Source organism: Cavia porcellus, unplaced genomic scaffold (genome assembly GCF_034190915.1).
Source record: "Cavia porcellus strain 051 isolate PalLab524CR breed Dunkin Hartley unplaced genomic scaffold, mCavPor4.1 scaffold_15, whole genome shotgun sequence".
Classification (NCBI taxonomy): Eukaryota; Metazoa; Chordata; class Mammalia; order Rodentia; family Caviidae; genus Cavia; species Cavia porcellus.
The window spans coordinates 73,002,627-73,023,169 of NW_026947498.1; the positions used below are offsets into that span (position 1 = coordinate 73,002,627).

The 20,543-nt window shown below is 36.9% G+C and overlaps 1 protein-coding gene across 1 annotated transcript in view; it reads left to right on the forward strand.

Annotated features, from left to right (window-relative positions):
- Nucleotides 1-20,543, forward strand: part of Oxsr1 (oxidative stress responsive kinase 1) — a 134,733-nt gene that overhangs the window by 104,447 nt on the left and 9,743 nt on the right. The window contains exons 12-13 of the mRNA XM_003464098.5: nt 16,480-16,512; nt 19,084-19,230. Of these exons, the coding sequence (XP_003464146.1) occupies nt 16,480-16,512; nt 19,084-19,230 (180 nt within the window). The remainder of the gene's footprint in view (nt 1-16,479; nt 16,513-19,083; nt 19,231-20,543) is intronic.

The following is a 20,543-nucleotide window of genomic DNA, read 5'->3' on the forward strand; positions in this document are numbered from 1 at the left end:
TAATTGTAGAGAAAAAACTTTCAGTTTTTGTCCTTTTAACATGATGTTGATTGTTGGTTTGTCATAGATGGCTTTTATCAAATTGAGATAAAGGCCGTCTATTCTGATTTTCTGTAGGATTTTTATAAAGCAAAACAGAAAAAAAGGATAGAAATGATTCAGTATTTCAAAAAAGAAAAGCAGTAAGGAACTAACACTAGTTAATATTTGCACATTGTTAACTCAGAACTAGTTGTTCAGGTTACAAAATCTAGATACAAAAGTGATCACTCAAACAGTGGTAGCACAGACTGTTCCTCTTGATGAGCTAAGATTAGTTATCTATCTAGTGTATGTATATATCCATAAATTTATGTGTGTTTACCAACTCACAAGCTTTTCTTCCTTTTTTCCTTTCCCCGTCCCAGTATTTCTGTACTTTTGAGTACTTTCTTTCCCTTTCACTATGACAATATCTGTTGTATATTTTGGATCTTTTTACTCTTTCAGATTTTTATTTTTTATATCAGGGAGACAATATGATATTTATGGTCTCAAGTTGCCTTCATTTACCTGTAAGAGCCTTAAGATTATCTTTTTTGAAGCTAATATTGCATTGTATAAAAATGCCACTTCTTTTTGATTATTTTGTGGTTAGTGGGCATTTTGGTTGTTGCCAAGATTTAGCTATTACAAATTGTGCTGCTATAAACATGGATGCACATATATTACTGAGGCATGACAGTTTCAGTTTTTCTGGGAGAATACCCAGAAAGGGAATAGATGGATCAAATGGGACTTCCAATCCTAGTTTTTTGAGGAATCTCCACACTGATTTCCATAGTGGTTGCACCACACTCGCACCAGCAGTGGAGTAATGTTCCTTTCCCCACCCCAGCCCATCCAACGTTAGGTATCAGTTGATTTCTTGATGGAAGCCATTCTTTCTGAAGTAAGATGAAATCTCAGTGTTGTTCTAATTTGCAGTTCTTGAATAACCAGAGATGTTGAGTAGGTCTTCATGTATTTATTTGAAATTTGTATTTCTTCATCTGAGAAATGCATGCTCATTTCTGATGTTCATTTTTGGATTGGATCTTTGAATTTGGGGGCTTGATGTTTTTCAGTTCTTTATGTATTCTAGTTATAAATCCTTTGAGTGAGGAACTGCAGGCTAAAATTCTTTACCATTCTGTGGGTTTTTTCTTCACTCTGTTGGTAATTTCTTTTGAAGTACAAAAACTTTTTAATAAGACGAGATCCCTGTTGTTGATTCTGGGAAGTACTTCCTGTGCAGTTTGCATTTTTCATGAATTTTGTTCACAGCCTACCCCTGTGTCTTCAAGATTTCTACCTACTTTGTCTTCCAGTAAATTTAGTGTTTTTGTTTTAATGTTTAGGTCTTTGATCCATTTTGACGTTAGTTGAGTGCATGGTGATAAACAGTGGTCTAGCTTCAGCCTTTGGCTTCTGGAAACCGAGTTTTTCCACACCATTTATTAAATAGGCTGTCTTTCTTCCAGTGAACATGTTTAGCCCCTTTGTCAAAGATAAGGTGGCTAAGTGTCTTTTTCATTTTGTCTGAATCTTCTAATTTGTTCCATTGATCCTCAGGTCTATTTGCCAGTGCCAAGTTGATTTTATCACTGTAGCTTTGTAGTGTAATTTCAAGTTAGGGATTGTTATGTCTCTTGTCTTGCCTTTGTTGACCAGCATTGCCTTTGCTATTCTAGGTCTCTACTGTTTCCAGATAAATTTTAGAAATGTTTTCTCTAAATCTGTAAAGGCATGTTATTGGCATTTTGATCAGAATTGCATTAAATCTGTATAACAGTTTTGGGAGTATGGCCATTTTCACAACGGTGGTTCTTCCTAACCAAAAGCAAGGGATAGCTTTCCATTTTCTGATATCTCTTTAATCTACTTTTAAAAAATCTACTTTTTCTGTGATTTCTGTGTAGTAAAGCATCCATGCACTCCTCACATAAGTACAACTTGGTCATAACCTTTTAGATGATTTGTTGCATTCTATTTGCCAGTATTTTAAAAAAAATTTATTTAAAGAAAGATTAAACAAAACAGAAAATACATACTTTTAAAGAAAAATAAACAGTAAGAAATCACTAGTTGATGGTTGCGTATTGTCCTCTTAAAAATAATTGTTCAAGATACAAAAGTGAAACATACTAAGTGGGGATTTAAACAGTGAGACTGGAAACAGTTCTGTTCAACTATCCAACAAAACTTAGAAATATGGTTATCAATCCTATACACTTAAACATATATGCAGTTATCCATATCTTCAATTATGTTGAGATTGAACAACCCAAGCAGGGTAATATCACTCTGAACAAAGAATAATACTATTGTCACATTATGACACTCCAGGATCATTACTGGGTACTTTAGTGTCTCTTTTTCTTCAAAGTATCTGTTCATTTCATCATGTGTCGTAAGATCAGTTCTCATAAACTGTTTATAGGTTCTACACATGCATGAGTCTTAACATGTATTTCTATCCTTTCTATATTAGAGGGAGAAACAAAACAAAGCAAGACAAAACAAAACATATTCCTATAAACAGATGAAACAAAAAAGACATAAGACGGTTGTACAAGGAGTTCTATCATAGTTCCTGTGTTGTCTCTTGTTATCTCCAGTAGAATTGGCTATATCATCAGACATAGTATAATTGAATGTAGCAGTACATAACAATGTTAATAAAAATACAACTTTGTATATAGTATAAAACTTCAAAAAACAGGCAGTTATCAAACCAGAATGTGTATCATAGTCTCGTCATCTTCAGTGTAGTTGCCTATACTCTCAGACTTGATACCATCAATCATAATCAGTTTTGAATAAAGTCTGTGATACTGAAGAGCAATCAAACAAACCAGATTTAACTAAGATCAGTCATGATAAAACAGTATAAGTCATACAGGGTTCCAGATTAAGAAAATAGGAAATTAAAGATGATTACTGTGCTATATCCTGATGTTTTTGGGATAGGCGTCTGTGCCCTCAAATCTAATGCAAGTAGACAAACTGGGACAGAATAAAATCTATCTAAGCAGAGTGGTGGCAGTAATGTGGATTTTAAATCCTGATACACTATTAACAATATCTTCTGCCATGTTTTTTAAGACTGTCCCTCCGCTTTCACTTCCCCAGGGTACACTGTGCATTTTTGGATTTGACCAAGGCCCTTGGTTTTAATTTGGAGGGGGGCACTTATTTACCTAAGTGTTTCCGAACCTTCTCTCCCCTGGACTTGATCTCTAATTGTATTCCTATTGTATTACCTATTTGTGTTACCTATTAAATTTGTATACTTAATTGTATTATGTATTAAAGTCTGTCTTTCCAACCTATCCACAAATACTGGTCTAGTTGCCCCTATTACTCTCTGGTTCTCTGTCACATAGAGCATTGTTTTCTCGTATTTGATTTTCAGTCCATGTACTCTTTTTCATGTTAATTATATTTCCTAAAAACGTTATCCCGTTGTTACCACCTCCTGATCTACTCTATGTGTAGTTCTTTTTTTTTTTTTTTAATTTAGTGTATCAAGGCCTTCTATATTAGAGATTATAACTAACCTTCTCTGCCTCATTTCTGTTATGCTCTCTTTTTGGCCATCAGTTGTCTGCTTGTCTTCTTCATTCTATTTTCTGCTCCATTTATTGAGGTCTCTCTGCCATTGTTCCTGGAATCCTAGTACTTTTCTTTCTCTCTGGAATGCCCTGCAGTATTCTCTGTAGAGTTGGAATGGTGGTTGCTAATTTCCCAAGTTCCTCTTTGTCTTGGAAGCATCTTGTTTGTCCGTTAATTTCTAGGGACAGTTTAGCAGGGTATATCAATCTGGGCTGGAGGTTATTTTCTTTCAAGGCTTAGAATATTTCACTCCAGGCTCTTCTTGACTTGAGGTTTGTGTCGAGAAGTCGAACTTGATTCTGAGGGGCCTTCCTTTATAGGTTATCTGTTTCTTGTCTTTAACAGCTTTTAATATTTTGTTCTTATATTGGATTTCTGGGATCTTGATTATTATATGCCTGAGTGTAGCTCTGTTTTGGCTGAAGGTCTGTATGCTTCATACATCTGAATATTATTTCCTTTTCCTATGTTTGGAAGGTTTCGTTAATTATCTCTGTGAATAACCTTTGTAGTTCCTTTGTTTGTACCCCTGCTTCTTCATTCATGTTCTTTATTCTCAAGTTTTAGATCCTCTTGTCTTCTAGCCTTGTATTGTTACTGCTTATTTCCTTGTTATTTTTAAGAAGTTTTTCCTTTCGTACTCCCACTTTGCAAAATTGTCCTCCAGTTTGGATAATCTACACTTAGTTTCTTTCAAGCAGATTCCCCATCTTTCCATAGAGTTTTTAATTTCCTGGTAATCTCTTTGAATCTGCTTCATGTATTCTATATTTTCTTTATATTCTTCATTAAATGGTTCTCTCCTTTGTTTGAGAGCCTCCCTTCTTTTGTCTGTGTCTGCTTGAGCGGTGTTCAGCATCTCTTTTTTAATCTTCTTATCTTCCTTTACTTGGTTAGCTAAATATTCCCTTTTGAACTCATCTATGAGGTCCCAAATATATCTCTTTAAGTCTACTGCTGCCGTGTCTGATATTGCATGTTTGCTGTTCTCATTCTCCTTTGTATTAGCCTGTCCTCGATCAGTGTTCTCAGGGTTGGCACCTGAGTACTTTTTCTTGTTGTTTCTTCTTCCCTTTTTTTTTTTTTTTTATTTCTTCCAGGAGGCCCAGTTTCTTTTTCTATTGGTTACAATTCTTCTGAAGCAAGCTGGCTCAGTGACCCTTCCTCCTGCAGTGTGCTAGTGAGTTGCAGACAGGGGCAGTGTATGTTGTATTTGGGTGCTGCAGTGGGAGCACTGAACCTTCAGCTGTTCCAATAATAGCACCAGGACTGTATGTTTGATTGGTTCTTCTCACCTTAGTTTCTTCTTTGGACTAGAGAATTCATCTCCCTCTATTTGGGACCCTACATGCTGTATTATGTTGAATTCTAAGTTGACTATCTCACGGAACCTCTGTAGCCAGCTATTACATATCCATCATCTTTGCTCCTCCTCCAAGGCCTCAGGAAAAATTTCTTAAAAATGACAAGGAAACTGGCAGTAATAATACAGAGCCTAGAAGACGACAAGAGGACCTATACCTTAAGAATAAAGAATGTGAATGAAGAAGCAGGCATACAAACAAAGGAACTACAAAGGCTATTCACAGAAGTAATTAAGGAAAACTTCCCAAGCATAGGAAGTGGAAATGATATTTAAGTGTGTGATGCATAAAGAACTCCAGCCATCTACAACCAAAACATAGCCACATATAATAAGGCATATAATAGTCAAGATTCCAGAAATTCAGTATAAGAACAGAATATTAAAAGTCTTCAGAGAAAAGAAACATATTACCTATAAAGGAAAGTCTATGAAAATCATGGCAGACTTCTTTACACAGACCATCAAATCAAGAAGAACTTCGAGCAAAATATTCCAAGCCCTGAAAGAAAATAACTTTCAGCCTAGATTGATTTACCCTGAAAAACTGTCTCTAGAAATTAATGGAGAAACATGATGCTTCCAAGACAAAGAGGAACTGGGCAAATTTGTGACCACCAATCCAACTCTACAGAGAATACTGCAGGACATTCTAGAAAGAGAGAAAAGTGCCAGGATCCCAGGAACAGTGGCAGAGAGGCCTCAATGAATGGAGCAGAAAGTGGAATAAATAAGAAAAGCAGACAACTATTTGTCAGTATTTAATTGAGAATTTTTGCATCAATGTTCATTAGGGAGATTGCCCTATAGCTCTCTTTTTTTGGTAGGGTCTTTCTCTGGTTTTGGTATCAGAGTAATATTTGCCTCCAGGAATGAGTGAGGAAGAATTGCTATCCTTTTAATTTCATTGAAAAGTTTGAGGAGTATTGGCATTAAATCAGTCAGGTTTTTTTTTGTAGAATTCAACTGTGAATCCATCAGCACGTGGACTTTTTTTTATTGCTAAGTTTTTAATCACCTTTTCAATTTCATTAGCTGATACTGGTTATTCAAAATAGTTATTTCTTCTTGATTCAGCTTTGGTAGTTCAAAAATTCTAGAAATGTGTCCATTTCCTCTGTGTTTTCTACCCTATGTGAGTGAAGATTTTCAAAGTAGATACTCATGATATTCTGAGTTTCCATGGGATCTGTATTAATTTCTCTATTTTTAGTCTTTATTGCATGAATTTGAAATTTTCTTTTTCTTGATAAGGTTAGCTAGAGGTTTATCTATTTTGTTTACTCTCTCCATAATCCAGCTTGTTGATTCACTAAATTTTTGTATTTTGTTTTCTTACTGTCAATTGCATTAATTTCTGCCCTGATCTTTATAATTTTTCTTAGGGCTTGACTTGCTCTTGTTTTTTAGAAGCTTGAAGTGTAACCTTAAGTTGTTCACTTGTGCTTGTTGTGCTTTCCTGATATGACAGTTCATTACTTTTTATTTCTCTCTTAGGACCCCTTGCTTTGGGTCCCACAGGTTTCAGTATTTTGTATCTGCATTTTTATTGAATTGTAAGTATTAGTTTTTCTTTAATTTCACTTGTAACCCAATAATTGTTCAAGAGGTTTTTATTTAACTTTCATGTGTTTATGTAGGCTTTACAGTTTCCTTGCCATTAATTTCTAATTTCAGTGCACTATTATCAGATAATATGCTTGGAATAATTTCAGTCTCTTTGCATTTACTTAAGAATGTTCTGTGGGCTAATATATGGTCTATTTTAGAGAATGTCCCATCAGCAGCTGAGAAGAATGTGTATTCTGATGTTGTGTAGAACACTTTGTAAACATCTAGTAAGCCCATTTGTTCACTCTTGATTTTGTTATTCTTTGCCAACTTTTTGTCTAGTTGATGTATTTCTTTGTAACAATTGGATATTAATGTCCCCTACTCTAATTATGCTATTGTGTGTTTGATTTTTCATGTCTGTTAGTATTTGTCTTATATAGTTGGCTACTCCTATACTTGATATATATATATATTTATGATTTTTAGCTCTTCCTTTTGAATTATTCTAACAAGTATATACTAATCTTCTTTACCTCTTTTGATCACTTTTGGTTTGAAGTTTTACATTGTCTGAAAACAGAATAGCTGCCCCTGCTTTTTTTCTGGGTTCCTGTTACATGAAATACTGTTTTCCATCCTTAGACTTTTAGTCTGTGAGTTTCCTTTTGAGTCACGTGGGTTTCCTGTATATAGCTTATTGTTGGATCCTGTTTCTTGATCCATTCTGTCAGCCTATTTCTTTTAATTGGTGAATTGAGACCATTTATAGTGATGGATATAAGTGATAGGCACTCCCTCAACTTTGCCATATTATTTTTCTGCTATTGGTTTCCTGTTTTTTCCCTTTGTTTAATTGCTTGTCCTGTTTGGTGGTTTCTTTCTGTTGTTCTGTAAATTGTAGTCATTTTTGTTTCTCTCTAGTACATCTTTCAGTATGCTTTCTAGGGTTTGTTTGGTGGATGTGAATTTCTTCAGTTGTTTTTTGTCATGGAAATATCTTATTTCTCCACTAAGTTTCAAAGAAAGTTTTGCAGGATACATCAGTGTGGGTTGCAAGTTGTTTTCTTTAAGAACGTGAAACACTTCACTCCAAGCTCGTCTTAGCTTGAGGGTTTGTGCTAAGAAGTCTGCTGTGATTCTAATGGGCTTTCCTTGATGGGTGAGTTACATTTTTTCTCTAAAAGCCATTTGGTGGTTCTGTGTTTATGCTGAATTTGTGGCATTTTAATTATTATGTGTCTAGGTATAGATTTATTTTGGTTATGACTGCTTGGCATTCTGTGTGCCTCACTTAACTGCATATCTGATTCTTTTCCCATGTTTGGGGAATTTTGTGCTATTACTTCTATGAATATCGGTGTCATTTGCGTTGACTCCTCCGTCTTTATTTATGCCTAATAGTCTTACATGGTTTCTCTCTGCATTGTCTTGAATCTGTGGAGTTGTCATTTTGTGTGTCTTGTTATTTTTAAAAGTTCTTTCCTTTTATGATTGCTAGCTGTGATCCTGTCCTCAAGGTCCCAAATTTCTTCCTCAGCTTCATTCAAATGGTTTTGCCAGCTTTCAATAGATCTTTTTTTTATCTCCTGGATGTCTCTTTGAATTTGTTTCATGCATTCTGCTTCTTTTCTGTTTTGTTCATTCAAGGTTTCCATTGTCTTCCCATGCTCCTTTCCTTTTTTTCTATACTTCTTTTCCTATGCTGAGAACTCCCTTCTTAAGGTTGTCATTTCTGTCTTTATGTGAGAGATTATTTCTAATATGATTTCCTCTACAGCCTCGTTGATTTATTTCTTCAGTTCACTTGCTAATCTTTTCACAAATTTCAGGTGTATGACTTCTAATGTCCTCTATTTTGATGTCTCCTGTACTTTTTCCTGATGGACTGGCCGTTTGAGATTACATTTTCCTTTTTCGTTTTGCCATTTTCACTATTTGAGCTAATATTTGGTCTTTCAGTCCTACTAGTCTCAACCATCTGTAGTACATGTCTTAGGATGCTGCTGTGTGGTTGATGTTTGTCTAGTTGCTGGCTGCCACAATGAAGGGGAGAACCAGTCACCTGATTTCCTCCTGCAGGGCCTGTTGGCGGAGTCCTATATTCTTCCTAGGCTGACTAGCCTAAGAGTATTGATGTTAAGTCAACCTTTAGCTCTTCTTGTTACTATGGCTTCAGGCTGTTCTAGGCCACCAGATTTATGTGGCTATAGTGTGCACCTTGGATGGGATCCTACTGCATCACAGGGTATCTCGTAGACACTTTTGATTACCTCTGAGTAAGGGCAAGCATTTTTGTCACTCTCCTCAACACACCTGGTATTCTCTGTATGGAAGAAGTATTCACCCACAATCTTGTCAGACTTGCCAAGGTCCTACAGCTGGGGAGGAGTTCACTGCTAATCCTGTTTACCCACTGAGGTCCTGTATTTGAGAAGGAAACTCACCACGGTGTCCCAAGCCCACTGAGGTCCTCTGCATGGGTCAGGGATTGTTGAGGCCTCCTACCACACAAGGTTCTGCAGATGATGGAAGGGTTGCTAGTTGCTGGTGGTCTTTTAGGTGGGGGCGAGGGTGACTGACAAACCCATCAACCCCTAGGTCCATGAAACAATTCAAGGTGTGAGGCCAACAGCTGCAAACCCCTAGGTCTGTGGAGGGAGGAGAAGGGGTAAGGCTTATATTTCCACGGAGCCCTGGGTCTGTGGATCAAGGAGGAAGGCGAGGCCGATGCCTGCTGACCCCTAGGTTGGTGAAGGGAGGTGGAGGGCAGCAAGGTCGACCTCTGCCAACCCCTGGGTTGGTGGAGGGAATGGGAGTGAGGTGAGGCTGAGATCTCCTGACCCCTAAGTTGATGGAGAGGAGGAGGGTGGAGAGAGGTGAGGCTGAAGTCTGCTGACTCAGGTCGGTGGAGGGAGGCAAAGCTGATGTCTACAGACATCTAAGTTCGTGGAGCGAGGAGGGAGACAAAGCCAGTGTCCATCGACCCCTACGTCTGTAGAGGGAGAAGGACGGGTGAGGCCAAAGTTTTCTTCTGTAAGATTTTTATTATGAGTTGTTGGTGGACTTTGTCAAAACTTTTTCGGCATCTGTTGAGATGATCATATGATTTTTGTCCTTAGCTCTGGTAATGTGGTATATTAAATTTATTGATTTATGTGTGTTAAACCATCTCTGCATCCCTGGGATAAACACCATTTGGTCATGTTGTGTAATCTTGATGATTTGCTGCATTCTGTTTACCAATATCTTATTGAGGACTCGTGCATCTATGTTAATTAGGGAAATTCACCTGTAATTCTCTTTCTTACTTGGTTCCTTCTCTGGTTTTGGTTTCAGGGTGATGCTTGCTTCCAGGCATGATTTGGGAGTATTATTTCCCTTTCAATTTCATTAAAGAGTTTGAAAAGTAGTGGTGTTAAGTCTTCTCTAAATTTCTTGTAGTATTTAGCAGGGAATGCGTCAAGGCTTGGACTTTGATGATGGGTGTTATGGTTTGTGTTCATGCATCTGGCTGAATCTAGCATTTATGACTGGTTTGTTTTCTAGTGCAGGGATTGGCGGGTGTGAGTGCTGCACCTGCCGAAGGACAGGGGCTGGCATACAATGTAAAGGAGGGAAAGAGCCGTGCTTCTTCCCTTTTATGCCCTTTTCGCTCTTGTCACTTGCAGCCACCCTGAAGGGCTGCCCCTTAGCCATGCCACCCTGCCTTGGAGCCAGCTGAGTATGGACTACAAACTCCACAAACTGTAAGCTAAATAAACCTTTCTTTCCTTCATTTTGGGTGTCAAGTATTTTGTCTCAGTCATGTGAGAAAAGTAACAAGACACTAGGTTTTTATTTACATCTTTGATTTCATTATTGGTTTATTTATAATGTTTATGTCTTCTGGATTGACCTTTGGTAATTCATACATATCTAGGAATCTGCCCATTTCTTCCTCATTTTCCATCTTATTAGAATACAAGTTTTTAAAGTAGGCATAGATCATCTTCTGGATCTCTTAACAGTGTCCATTGTAATTCACCCTTTTTATTCTGAATTGTGTGAATTTGACTTTTCTTTTGTGTTTTTGATAAGATTGCATAAGTTTGTCTATTTTTATAATTTCTTCTCTTGTTGGAGCTTTTGGCTTAGCTTGTTATTCTTTTTCTAAAAGTTTGAGGTTCACCATTATGTTATTTGTGCCTGTTAGGGATATTCACTGTTATAAATTTCCCTCTTAGGACTGCTTTCATGGTGTCCCATAATTTCCAGTATGTTGTGCTGTCATTATCATTTTATTGTAGAAACTTGAATTTCTTATTTAATTGCATCTGTGACCCATCTGTGTTCTGGAGGGTGCTATTGAATTTTTATGTGTTTATGAAGTTCTTGTGGTTTCTTTTGTCATTGTTTTCCAATTTCATTGTACTAAGGTCTGATAATACGCATGAGATAATTTCAGTTCCTTTGCATTTACTTAGGCATGTTTTTTTGAGGTAGTATGTTGTCTATTTTAGAGAATGTCCTATTTGTAGCTAAGAAGATTGCATATTCTAATGTTGTAGGGAGCTACTAAATCCATATATTCAAAATTTTGGTTCAATTCTAATATTTAATTTTTGACTTTTTTTTTTTTTGTCTAGTTGATCTATTTGTGACAGTGGGGTATTGAGATCCCCAGTGCGATTGTATGTCTCTGTCTCTGTCTCTGTCTCTTGTCTATTTCTGTATCTCTCTGTCTCTCTTTTTCTGTTGGGTTTGGTACTGGGAATTGAACTTAGGACTTTGTTGGCCAGGCAGGCACTCTACCCCTGAAGTGCATCCCTGGCCTTTCCCCAATAAAATTGTATTACTGCTTATTTGGTTTTTCACGTCTGTTAACATTTGTTTTATATCATTTGGTATACTGGTGTTTGTTGCATATATATTTATGATTTGTACCTCTTCCTCCTGGATTTTTCCCTTTAGAAGGATGTAGTGACCTTTTTTGTCTCTCTTAATCAGTCTTGGCTTTAGATTCACTTTGTCTGCAAATGGGGTAGCTACTGCTGCTTTTTTTGGGCTTCCTGTCACATAAAGTATTGTTTCCCATCCTTTGACTTTTAGTTATGAATTGCTTTTTGAATTAAATGTGTTTTTTATCTGTAGCATTTTGTTGGATCTTGTTTCTTGGTCCATTCTGCCAGTCTTTGTTTCTTTTGATCGGTGATTTGAGACTTATTAATATTGATGGTTATAACTATCATATCGTTGACTGATCCTTGTCAGGTTATTTTCCTGTTGTTGGGTCCTCCCTGACCCCATTTAATTGTTTGCCATGCCTGGTGGGTTCCTTCTGTTGGAATTCATGGAGTTGTAATCCTTGTTATCTCTTTTTAGAATGTTGTTCAGAACATGTAGAGTCTTAGTTTGGTGGTCTTACATTTCCTCCAGTATTTTTTGTCATGGAAGTACCTTGTTTGTTCGTCAATTTTGAAAGGTAGTTTTGTGGAACACATCAATCTGGGTTGGAGTTCGTTTTTTTTGAGGGTTTGCAGTACTTTACTCCAAGCTCTCCTTGACTTGAGGGTTTGTGTTCAGAAGTCAGTTGTGATTCTAATGGATTTTTCTTTATAGGTGATTTGTTAATTTTCTCTAATAGCTTTTAACATTGCATTCTTGTTATGAATTTCTGGAATCTTAACTATGGTATTCCTAGAAATTTTTGTTTTTTTTTTTTTTAAAAATTGTGTCTAATTGGAGTACTATATGTGTGACTTATCTGTATGTCAAATTCTTTTTCACTGCCAAGAAGTTTTCTGGAATAACATCCTGTGAATAGATTTTTTATATTATTTGTGCCAGCTGTTTTCTCGTTTTTAAAAAAATGTTATTCTTTTCATTATCAGCTGCTGGATTGATTTCTCATGGTCCTTTTCTATTTTTAAGAAGTTTTTCTTTTCATGATTGCTATCCATAAGCCTTTCTTGTTTTTTTTTTTTTTTTGCTTATTTATTTGTTTTGTTTATGTTCTGGACCTTGCACTTGCCAGGCCAGGCAGCTGCTGTGCCACAGAGGTTTATCACTGGTCCACGCCTTATTTTTTTTTTTTGTCTTTTTCCTTTTTATCAGTACCGGGGATCAAACTCAGGACTGCCTGCTTGCAAGGCAGGCGCTTATGCCGCTGAGCTAAATCCCCAGCCCCCACGCCTTCTTCTATATCTGAGATTCTTTTTTATTTATTTATTTTTATTTTGAAAGTATACAACAGAACAAGTCAGAATAAAGCCAACTAAGATCGTACAGTGAAATTGGTACAGAACTTCACAGCAGGTTACCGGGATAACAGTAATAGGTATCACAGTATATTTTGTTATCTTTATAATAGTTGTTCTTTCAGTCACGTATATCAAAATGAGATGAAATATAGAATACTATAGAACTTATCAAAACAGAATATTGAATAGAGCAGTACCATTAATTAGAAAAGAGCAAAACAGTAATAAAAATATTTGCCTTCAAAGAAATGGTAGAAGGAAGTCCCCCTTATTTGCTATGGCCAACGTCCCAGGAGATGCTCAGATTTCTGGTTCCCATTTGCTAATGGGCGGGGGAGGGGGTAGGAGAAGGAGGATAGGGGAAGTGGGATATTTGACTTTAGGCCATGTAGAGTAGGTTCACTATTGCTAAGAAGGGAGGCAGGATGGTCATTTGTTTTCACAGTGTCCTCAGTTCCAACCTGCCGTGGATCTCAGGAGACACTGCTGGTTCTCCCCCTGGAAGGGCTGCAGTCTGCCACCCGGCCTCCACTTACCAGGGAGGGGAGGTGCTTGCTTGGCTTCCCAGAGTCCTATGAGATTCTGTCCTTACAGTGGCTCATTCTGCTGTGGATACTTTTAGTGGAACTTTTTATTCTCCTAGATATCTGCTTGAATCTGTTTTATAGATTCCATTTCTTTCCTATGTTGGGCATTCATGATTTCCATCATTTTCTTATGCTTCTATATTTTTTAAAAATTGATACTTGTTCTGGAGTCACTAAGCATGTGCTCACCATCTCTGTAGTTACCTGAGAAAATATTTGTGATTGATGATTTTTTTCTGGAGCCTCACTTCAGAAAGGCCAGGTGCCTTTTAGATGGTACCACTTCATTGTCTCCTAGGTTTGCCTTTGGTGAACTGGATGTCTGGGGTTGCATCTTATTTAAGTGTCTTCTCTCTCTGTCTCTCTTTTTGTTTGTATGCTTTTAGTTTAGTTCCTGAATTGATACTTACAAATTGCCTGTGGTGAATTGCTTTATTGCTAGTAGTTACAGCCCTTAGTAAATGACTACCTGTCAGAAGTGTCTTCCAGGTGTAGCTGCTTTTTTTGTTTTGAATATCTTGCATGATTGTATCTGTTCAGTTTGTTAGGGATGAGAAGTTGCTGCCTGCTTGACCCAGCCCCTGGTTCCTTGGCACTATAGCCCACTGTATTTCTACGACCCTTAGGCAATCAAGTCTTGTTATACCAGGAAGAACAACTGATTAGAACAGTAGTCAGTAATAACAATAGCATCAAACACAGCCTAGAAAAGGACAAACTAAGGTAACCGTTAATTTGCTACCTTTAACTGTATGAACTAGATTTGTGCTGAAAAACCAGAAAGGATTAACTGATAATTGGATGATAGTTAATTAGATAAAAATACTATATTATTCTTAAGTTTACTGGGGTTCATAACTGTGGTGATTATGGAGGAAAATATCTAAGATATTTTGATATATCTTTTTTGGTATTGGGATTGAACTCATGACCTGATGCTTACCAGGCACTTATTCCACTGAGCTAAATCCCCAGCCCCAGAAAATACATTTTCTATTTAGTGATAAACAGTCATGGTATATACAGCGTGTTCTTAAATGGTGCAGAGAACATATGATATAATAAAAGCTTTTAGAAAAAGAGAGAAAATGACTACTCAGAAAAAAAGTTAAGAGTAGGTGAATCGGAATAGATTCTACTATCGTTCTTGGTATTGTTCTTATTTTTGCACCTGTTCTGTAAATACAAAATAGCAATAAAGAAAACTTGGAATTATTTGTAAATATACAATTTTTAAAAAAGATTTATCTTGGCCACTTAGTATGATACATAAGCTATTACCCAAAACCTTTCCTGGACCTTGGTTCTCATTAATAAAATGATAATGAAAAATGTGAAAACATTTGGTGACTTTTTAAGTAGTCTGATTAAATTCATAGTTGATTGGATTTTTTTAGAGGTGTTTTTTGGTAACTAATGTCTGGATACAGAATTATTGTAAGGTGGTATGATTCACCAAGTAAACCTAAGCTTAAACTTTCATATGTGGATCATGTCAATAATTTTCTAATAAATCTTGGTTTAGACCAGGTACTTGAGACTTCACCTTATTTCATACCAATATATTCCTATTGCAAATCTTAATATTTTTTTATTTTATACATGTTTATGTACCAGTCTGCAAATGTGTAGGAGCAAGAGTAGGGGCAGTAGACTTTTTTCCCTTATTAAATAGTTAATTATTTTAATTGTACAAATATATGGATTACAGTGTGATGATTAGATACATATATTCAGTATTTAATGATCAAATAAGGATTGTTATTTTGAGCAGTGTTAACCCTACTCTCCTGTGGAATGGGCTTCCCTGTGGTACCTGTCTGTGGCCTGGTAGGAATCAGGTTACTCAGGAGGTGAGAGGTGGGTAAGGGAAGCTTCATCTGTTTCAGCTGCTCTCCTTCATTTGCATTACTTCCTGAGCTATGCCTCTTAGATAAGTGGCAGCATTAAATTTCCACGGGAGCCCGACCTGAATCTAAGTTGTTTATTCCTTATGAGAATCTCATGCCTTATGATACAAAGTGGAGCTGTGGCTGTGAATCTGGGGGTGGGTTCAAATACAGATTAACACCAGCAGACAGGCTTCATTGCATACAGACCATACTAAATCAGTTACTTGCAAACTCATTTCAAAACCCTGTCAGTGAGAGGAAAGTGATTTTGTATGATAGTGAGTTGTATAATTTCATTATATATTAGTGTAATACTGGCCCTAGACTTACAAGGTCAGTGAAACACCAAAGCACCACAGACATCCAATTGCACTTTACCCAGATAGCAATCATCACAGCCTATGTTTCTCTGGATAAGCTAGTCCCTTAAGGGAGAGTGGGGCTGGGTGGGTTGGTGCTTCTTGTTTGCCAGCCACGTGCTGGCTGGGGCTGTGGTCTGGCCATTCCCAGTGCAGCAGTGGCCCACGCGTGGTGCTGGTTCCCAAAGTGCGCTTGTTTGCTGGGGTGGCCATGTTCGCGCTCTTTCCCACAGTCCATGAGTGGCCCTGACTCAGGGAAGAAGCTTTGGTCTAGCTGTTTCTAGTCCATTGGCAACCCATGCATAGAACTGGTTCTCAGCTTGGGCTTGTTTGCTGGTATGGCCATTGTTCTGTCTCCCCCTAGTCCACCAATGGTGCTGACTCCTCAAGGCTTTTCTCTTGTTTAAGCTCATGATCAGAATTATTGTGCTTTGAAACTATATTGATGCTGGTACCCCCTCTCCCCCCAAAGTTGGATAATTAGTTTGAAAGTTTAGGTTTGATCTGATGTTAGGTACATAATATATTCATGATTAGTAAAAAGAATTTTACTTTTAGTGTGTTCCCTACTGCTAGAGAATGATTATTATGTTTGCTTATGTAGCTGAAGTGAAGCTTTTAAAATATGATACATATATTGATACATTTCATTACAGGCTATCTGGGCAAAACATTCAATAATATGACAATTTTCTCTTTTCAGAAAACTTGCAAGCTGTGAGTGTCATGAATCAGAATGAAATGAGTTGACTTGCATTAAATGTTACTTGCAGTTATTTGAGTATATATACTGAGTATATTAACCTAAGTTCTGAGTTAATGGTTATTTTCTAAAACATTTTTTTTTAGTCTCCTCGGGTGAAAGAATCATCAAATTCTGAGGTAAGTAATCAAGATTACTGAATCTTTGCTATAATATATATAGAATTTTGTTTTATTTTGATTTTAATTATGTGATCTTTTTTTGTGTGTGTGAGACCTACTTAAATGGGAATGAGACTTTTTACTAGCTGTTTTAAAAGTTGGATAAAGGGCCTAGAATGTTCTTCCTTGTGTCTTTAACTTTATGACTTGGTTTTTTGATTTGTGCTGCTTGAAGTGAAAAGTTGTCTTTTTGCATGAATCTGCCCAGGAATTTGTCGTATTGCTACCTTTCCTTTTTAATGTGTTTTTCAGCATTTTTCTTATCAAAGATTTTGTTTTCTGTTTTTAATGCCTTAGAATAATAGGAAAACCTACCAAGCAGAACCCAGTTAGGTCATGTATTGGCCAGCTTTTTTGTAGCTAAAGTGCAGTACCTGACATCAGCATCTTAAAGGAAGCATTTAACTTGGCTCATGTTTTCAAGGAATTCAGTCCATAGTTGGCTCCAGAGTAGACCCATCATGACTTACATTCCCACCAACAGTGTACTGTAGTAGGAGGGTAGCGTTTCTGCATGTAGTACTTTGTTTTATATATCCTTTTTGTTTGTATTACAAATATGTGCAGTGAATACAGTTGAAAGCTAACTTTTAAAAATAACACTAATGATTATATTAATATTTTCTGTTTTAATTTTATTTATTTATGTATTTATTTTTAAGACAGGGTCTCGCTATATAGTTCAGGCTGGACTTGAACTCACTGTGTAGCCCAGGCTGGCCTCAAACTCACAATGATCCTCTTGCTTCAGCCTCCCAAGTTCTGGGATCATAGGTGTGTGCCACCATGTCTGGCCCAAAGTACTGTTTTGCTATCAAAATCTAGATAGACCAGTGAATAACATTTATTTCTCCGTGATGCTCGGAGTTGAACCTAGGGCTTTTTGCAGTGAGCTATCCTCAGATCTTTATTGTGAGACAAAGTCTCTCTAAGTTGCTCAGGTTGGACTTTGAATTTATAATCCTCCTGCTTTATCCTCCCTGTGTGCTGGGATTACAGGTACCTGCCAACATGCCTGGCTCCAGTGAATAATTTTTTACTTTCTTTTATGTTTAATGTCAGATGAACAGAAAATTGTATACCCTAGTCTCCTGAATTTTACTTATATAATATCAACTAATTGTTCTGTTATTGCCCTTTGAACTTTTTAAAATATATTAATTCTGAATTTTGACCAATGATACTTTTTCCCATTCACTTATAATCCCAAAGTGGATTAAGTTGTTTTTGTGCTCAGCATCAATTCTTTTTCCAAAAATTACATCTTTAAAATTTCCAAATTTTTGCAAACATTAAAATAATTTGGAATAAGTTACAATGCTTCATACTCATCTTGAAATGTATTTCAGATATGCTAAGGAGTTAATAACTTTTTTCAAGTAAGAGAAAGCCTCGCATATCTTAGTCCAACAAAATACTTGAAGCTGGGAAATTATTTCTCTTTAAGAAGAGATTTATTTAGCTCAGCTTTAGAGGCTGAAAGTCTATCAGTGTAAGATTGGTCACAGCAGGTTAGTCTCTGGAAAGCCTTTTGTCTGTCTTGTAGCAAGTTGCTGCACATAGTGGGAGCCTGTGTAAGAGAGGTCATATGGCAAGTCAGCACAAGGACAGGTGTCAGACTTCCTCTGAAAATAACCTACTCCCACAGGAATAACCCACTGCTTCTCGACAGCATTAATCCCTTTACAACAGTGTTCATGAGTCACCTTGCACTAGACCCAGCTGCTTAATGGTCTTTTTTGTTTGTTTTATTTTTGTTTTTTTGAGACAAGGTCTTTATACTATAGTCCAGGCTGGCCTTGAAGTCACTGTGTGGCTCAGGCTGACCTCTAACTCTTGGCAGCTTTCTGCCTCAGCCTCTCTAGTGCTGTGATTACAGATGTGCGTCACCATGCTTGACTAGCTTAGAGGTCTTGTTTGTCCCTTTCAGTGCTACTACATTTGGGGACTAAATCTCCAAATAAATTTTGCAGGCACAGGCCATATTTCAACCATAGAACCATGCACAGAAAAATGTAGCTTCTCTGCACACTTAAATCTGTGTTTTAGAAGTGCTATTTTGCTGGGCAAAGGAGATGGGATGTTTGTTTAAAAATAAATGTGATGTAAAGTGATAGAAGTTGCACACAAAGACCACATACTGTATTTTCTATTGGTATAGAAAAGGGAATTTATAGTAGACCAGTGGTTGCCTACGGTTGCGTATGAAAGAATTAACTATGTGAAAGTTTGCTAAAACTAGATTACAGTAAAGATCATGCAGTTCTATAAATTGTACAAAATAATTTATATATTTAAAGGGGATGAATTTTCAAAGATGTACGTATACCTCAGAAACAGTTAAAATAAAACCTTAGAAATGTTTGAAGTCATTTGGAATATATTCAGAGAATTGGCAAAAGCCAGTACAGTGGTATCTCAGTTCTCAAACTCTTTTGTTTGTGAAATTAAAAAAAAAATTACTGTGCATATGTTGCCCTGTAAGGGTCTCCTTTTCTACTCAAATAGTGTATTGTGGTTTTGTTACAGATCTTCTCAACAGCTGATCCCATGACTAGTTTGCTCCAGGTTCCAGAACAGATTTCTGCTCATCTACCTCAGCCAGCTGGGCAGATGCCTACACAGCCAACTCAAGTCTTACTCCCACCCCCTGAAGAGCCAGCAAAGACAGCTCCGGTAGAGTGGGGGATATGCTCCAATGTTGCCTTGTGGGTAGAGGAGAAAAGCAAATGTCAGTAGGAGCACAGTCCTTAGGTGGTTGTTTCCTTAGATTTTGAAACAAGTTGGGCATTCTATCTTCATAGATTTAAATACGAGCAGATAACAGACATATGCAAAAATCACCCAGGTTTTTAAGCAACAAAATAAATTAATGGTGAAACATTTAAATACTAGAAAATTTTGGCTTAATTCTTGTCAGCTTTGTATTAAGTCATTGTTAAGTTTAGCTTTAGGATGCAGCTACCACAGTTCATACTTTGACTTGGAGAATCATCTCCTTGGCTGTTAGTATAGTTTATTACTTTCTCCATCCATGATTACTCTGAATTACTCTTTTAAAGATATTGGTCAATTTTATGAGGGTTAATTTTTTTCACAGTTATGTGGTGTAATCCATAAACCCAGTCTAGGACGCACAAACCTCATTAAGTTGTGATATGCTGCAAGCAGCTGAATGAAGTGAATGAAACCTCACTGCTTGTTGTGACTTCCCATGCTCCCTTCAAGAAACCTCTGATCTAAATACACTTGTGACCTTGTGCCATGTAGCTAGCAGAAGAGTTCAGTTTCAGCTTACTAAATACTTCATTTTACCTTTTTCAAACACTATAAATGAAAGAAAATAGAAGTTCTGAGTTCTCCTTTTGCACCTATATATTTTATCTCTTACTCTGGAAATTACTGCTCTGAGCACTTCCAGTTAGATATGCCAGTAGTTTTCGTTTAACCTTTGTATCCCTTAGACTTTCCATTTCTGCTCATCATAAGAGGGAAAATAACATTTTTTAAGGAAGGAAGATGGAAAATGCTTTTCCCCCAGTGCTAGGAATTGAAGACAAGGCCTTAAGCATGCTGGCAAGTGCTCTAACACTGAGATATACCCCGTCCCTTTTTATTTTCAACTTGAGATAGGATCTTACTAACTTGGTCAAACTGACCTCAAGTTGAAGATCCTCCTGGCTCAGCCTCTCAAGTGCTTGGGGTTACAGGCATTATTGTACTTGGCCAAAAAAATTGGATTAATTGTATAAATAATTTAAAATAGCTGATATGTCCTTTAGTAAGCAAAAGACAGCTACTGTTTTCAGAGAGATTTAGGTTATGCAAAAAAGTGATCTGGAACCATAGATGAATAATTGCTAAGGGGCAGCTGCTTTAGGCCTTACCTTGTGTATTGCCACATAGAAGATACTGTGTGTGTGAGTTCTTTGCCAGACAGGGTCTTACAGTGTGTTCTAGGTGGGCCTCAAACTCAGAATAATCCTTCT